General features: G+C 37.3%; 1 protein-coding gene across 1 annotated transcript in view; it reads left to right on the top strand.

Moving 5' to 3' along the window:
• LOC149131709 (uncharacterized) overlaps positions 1 to 4,288 on the top strand; it is an 8,728-nt gene extending 4,440 nt beyond the window's left edge. Inside the window, exons 2-4 of the mRNA XM_089338446.1 lie at positions 1,385 to 1,436; positions 2,336 to 2,410; positions 3,480 to 4,288. Of these exons, the coding sequence (XP_089194572.1) occupies positions 1,385 to 1,436; positions 2,336 to 2,410; positions 3,480 to 3,979 (627 nt within the window). The 3' untranslated portion in view covers positions 3,980 to 4,288. The remainder of the gene's footprint in view (positions 1 to 1,384; positions 1,437 to 2,335; positions 2,411 to 3,479) is intronic.
• Positions 4,289 to 5,000: the final 712 nt, after the last annotated feature.

The raw sequence follows: 5,000 nt of genomic DNA, 5'->3' as shown, positions 1-5,000 counted from the left end.
TGTGGGTACATGTGTCTGGGGTGTACTCAGCCACTTACACGTTAATTTCGTGGATCAGATGGAACGTTATTCATCGTAACCAACGTAGTGCCATAATCCTATGAATGTTTCTCTCGTATGTATACACGTATAATGTCTGTGCATATATAAATGTAAAGATACGTATATGTATATATGTATGTATATAATGTATATATGTATGTATATAATGTATGTGTGAGTGGACGAATGCGTGGACTCGTATGTGTTTGTCCTATAGGCATATGTTTACATTTATATATGCACTGACATAATACGTGTATACATACGAGAGATTGGTCATGTATTTCTATGTACATTACTATGTGTGAGTGTGTGAGTGTGTGTGTGTGTGTGTGTGTGTGTGTGTGTGTGTGTGTGTGTGTGTGTGTGTGTGTGTGTGTGTGTGAGCGCGCGCGTGTCTATGTATGCTTGTCTGTCCGTTTTATTTGTGTACCTATCTACCCACTTACGTATTTATCTATTAGATATGTATCTCAAAACTCACCATAGAGGACATTCTTATTCTTCTAATATAAGAGAAATCGCGCGAAGAAAGGCCATGGCTAGGTCATCTCAAATTATGTGGACACTGCTCTGGTCCACGATAAACTTTGCCGTATGATAGTAACAGCATGGAGATCTGATAAACGGTGAACGCTTGTTGAGGTTTAAGTATTGGTGAAGATTATTCGGCAATACTAGGAATATCAGAACCTATTGTCGTTCTCATGGATAAACACACTAAACAAAAGCAAGGCAACAGAGACTTAGCATCAATTCAAACAACTTTTAATTAATACATCATATATTCAGTTGACAGTTTCTTCTAAGCACCCAGTGAAAATACCCAACGACGTATTAGGCGAACTTACAGGAGCAGTTGGTTAAGAGATGCCTTGAAATTTTCATTGACTAGTGAACAGAGGTATATAATCGGAGAATTTGCACATCTCTACCGCAATAGAGCATCAGAAACATAGCAGTGCATACGTCAGGAGAAAATCATGCACAACTGCATTTATAGAAACAATCAAATGAACAGAAATTTAAACTATAAATTTAGTCTACTTTTGACAAACATCAGAGCTATTAGCTCTCATTGTGTCGAATTTACTTCTGTGATACAAGAGCATAAAATAAAGAGAAACCCGATGAATAAACGAGCTACAAATGCGAGTAAACCGCCTAAATGTAATAAAAAGTTATACATTTGATGGAATAGTCAATGTCTATGTCACCCACATCGTCATAAGAAGCTGTTCGAATATGTCATCATTGTACTGACTTGTTATAGTTTTTATCCGGTAATAAATATTCTGAAGTCCTATTTGTATGATGTTATTTCTGTTTTTCTTTTCCACAGAAACGTTTTCTCTCCAAGAAATCTCTCGATGATAAACCTGTTAACACACCAAGTAAGAAATAATTTTAAAACATACCAAAGTGTCAAGAGAAAAAATGACAAGAAAAGTTTAAGTTTCAAATTAAATATTATCAAATATTCAGTGTTAACCTCTACAGTATTTATCTTAAACCATTTAACTGTGTCACCCTTCCTACTGACATCCAATCTCATCTGTGTTGAATTGGTTCTCCTCCATCGGTGTCTTTACATTTGCATCCTCCTCGCTCCAACAACAAAAGTTGTAAGTTTATTGCCGGTTTTACCGGCTTTGGGTGGAGACTGCATTATACTTTATGAATGGGCCTCTCGGTTTAAAATCCGGACGCCACTCTTCTTAGCCCGGTCGACGGACGATGCTGTATGGCTATTCTTGTGAATACTGTTTATATTGTAGATTTCATGGCCTTATTGACTTCAAGCATCAGTCTGAGATTTTTGTTTGACCGGCGAATACTCGAGTCGGACTCTAAGAATTGATAATGATGCGTGAATATCTGTTCAAGTGCAATTTCAACATTATCACATTGTTAAATACATATTTTCATATCCAAGTTTACATTCATATATCCTTCATAGAATAAAGAATTACTCGTTCAGAAATGGTACTTTTAAAGATAAATCTCACAATTCTTTCACAACAACGTCACAATAGATTCAATATGAAACTGCTTCGTTCCTTCCTTCGTTCCAATGTATCCTTATCGAATCCCGTCGAGGTATTAATTCATATAATTCTTTCTTTCTTTGACTTCTTTCTCTCTCAACTTTCTGCCGTCTCTATCAATTCCTTCCTTGCTCTCTTCCAAGTTATTCTATCCCAAATTCCATAACATTGAACCAAGAACTTCTCTTGTAGAGGTTTCACCCATTATTTCTAATAAACTACATTGTTTCATTTCAATTCCACAGGACCCGGTCTCGGATCACTGTATACCCGGTGGGGTAGAACAAGCTGTCCACCTTCGTCAGGTATTGTGTATGATGGTTAGTAGATTCCCTACTTCTATTCCCTTTCACCTTTTTCCTCTCTTTCTTTCTCTCTCTTTCTCTTCCTCACTCTCTGTCTCTCTTTCTTTCTCACACACATTGACGGTCATACTCTTTCTCACAAACTCTCTTTATCACGCTTTCCCATCCTCTCCTTCTGTTTCGTAGACACGCGTATTCGCTTATAGTGCATCACATTGTTAAAAAACGCAATGACAGCAAATGCTGGCTAAACTAAATGGTAAACGTTCATTACAGTGACAACAGGTCGTAAATAGAGACTGAAATAAACACAGAGTGTTCAACGTGGAGTAAACACCACATATAAACAACATATTTTCCATTTCGGAAAACACAGCTACAGGCTTTGCACAAACTCCTTCCTTTCTCAAACTAGTGACACCCGCACACAGACATCAAAATCCATCATAATTCACTTCAAAACCACAAATACCTACCCGTAAACATACCACATATGCATATATATTAAAACTATGTCCACGCAGAACTTCGAACTTATATACGCGATTTCATACAGCAACACACACCTTACACTCACACAAAAACTAACTTTAACACATACATCGCGCACATGATCACAGACAATATACACACATAGCTTACACACGCACGCGCGCGCACATGCTCAACCTCACACACACTCATACACACATGCTAACATTCACACATGCAAAAATACATACATACATACTCATAGTTTAAGCACTCACACACAAACACACACATAAATATAGCTTATGCAGATATATACAGATATCCAAACACACAAACATACCCATTGCTTACACAAACACACATGCACACACACACACACACACACACACACACACACACACACACACACACACACACATCCTCCCTCTCTTTCTCTATCTCTCTCTCTTGCTCTCCTTACACACACACAAACACAGGCATTACCACACATACAGAAATCTTACCTGTGTGTATGTATATATTCGCAATCTTAAAGTTGAAAGTTTATTTTCAGTCTGTTTATACAACTTTTCATATATAGTATCTTAGTATTTTTTCTTATTATTTCTAGGTGTAGTTGGAGGACAATATTTTACCCAAACTGGTGGTGGAAGTAATCTCTTATGTCTACCTAACGATCCCATTTGGGAGAATTATACTACAGAGGTCGAAGTAGCTGCTACCATATATGGGACTGAATATGAAGTAATCGGACACACACATAACAAAATCTTTTCTTTTGCTAACGCTAAATCACTTCATGATCACAATGTTCCGTGCGCTGTCTGTTTGACGCGACAACCTGCTGTTGTTATGATGTTACCAGCCAGGACACAGTGTTACCCTGGTTGGACAGCTGAGTATTCGGGATATTTGATGACAGCCCACAACAATCATAAGGGCAGAGAGGAATATGTGTGCGTGGATCGTGCACCAGAAGCAGATCCCGCGGGTTACAGAAACGAAAATGGAGCTTTACTGTATTTTGTTCAGGCTATTTGTGGTTCATTGCCATGTCCACCGTATGTCAATGGTCAAGAATTAACCTGCGTTGTATGCAGTAAATATTGAATTAAATTTACATTCGTTTCTATATGAAGATTTATGTCGGCGAATTATAAAATATAATATAATAAACCAACATATACGTTTCTTGTAATTGTGTTTCGCAGTATTTTATCCAAGTTATATTTGTCGTTAAATAAATTGTTGGACAAGTTTTCAGAAAATATTCAAAACGAAACAAAAGAGACGTCATAGAATGTGACAAATAGCTTAACAGAACAATGAAATCTTCAGAGAATAATTCTAGAATACATTGTATGTGGTTCAGTTTATAAATTTAAATGTTGAAATAAAATGGTGATTCGTTTAAATGTATGTTGTACTCCGTCTTAAAATGTAAACAACCCCCAAATGAAGAACCACCCTTTCATGCTCAATCTTGAAAACACGATAAAAGCTTATATCTAACATCACTAAAGCATTATGGTTTAATAATAAAAGAATATACTCCCTTACGTCCCATTGTAACTACAATCGATACCATTAAAGCTCTGCATTCCAATCACAGCTCTCATCTAAGGAAGGATATTTGATATCTACTGAAGAAATACCACAAGACGCTGACGTCCTCCGATTAACTATTTTCAACGTACATTCATATATTCGCGCTCTTCTACAAATCACACACAGCCTCGCGTCACATTACATACACAGCCTCTCATCGTTCCCAGAAAATTGATGTGCCAGGAAATATGACTACACTTCAGGAACAGCATCAACCGAATCTACTGCAACACCACAAAATATCAAGTTCAACAGATTATCCCCCTCTCTAACATAAAACTATCACACTCGCAGAAGAGAAGCTTGCTTCGAGATACAGGCATACAATAACTATAACACACATAAACGACATAGTAAGGAAAAAACACGAGTATAAAGTATAGATTAGGTGGAACGAGTGCAACATGAGTCTTTCACACTATACCCAGCAACATTCGTCCTTGTATGTCGGAGTTTGTAGAATGGCTGCCAGATGAACGACAGAATCTGTGGTAAGAGGGATTTGCGGGTGGCACTAAGATTA

This window comes from Octopus bimaculoides, chromosome 20 (assembly GCF_046866305.1).
Source record: "Octopus bimaculoides isolate indiv1 chromosome 20, ASM4686630v1, whole genome shotgun sequence".
Classification (NCBI taxonomy): Eukaryota; Metazoa; Mollusca; class Cephalopoda; order Octopoda; family Octopodidae; genus Octopus; species Octopus bimaculoides.
The sequence above is the reverse complement of the archived record's forward strand: the minus strand, read 5'-3'. Positions and strand labels throughout refer to the sequence as shown.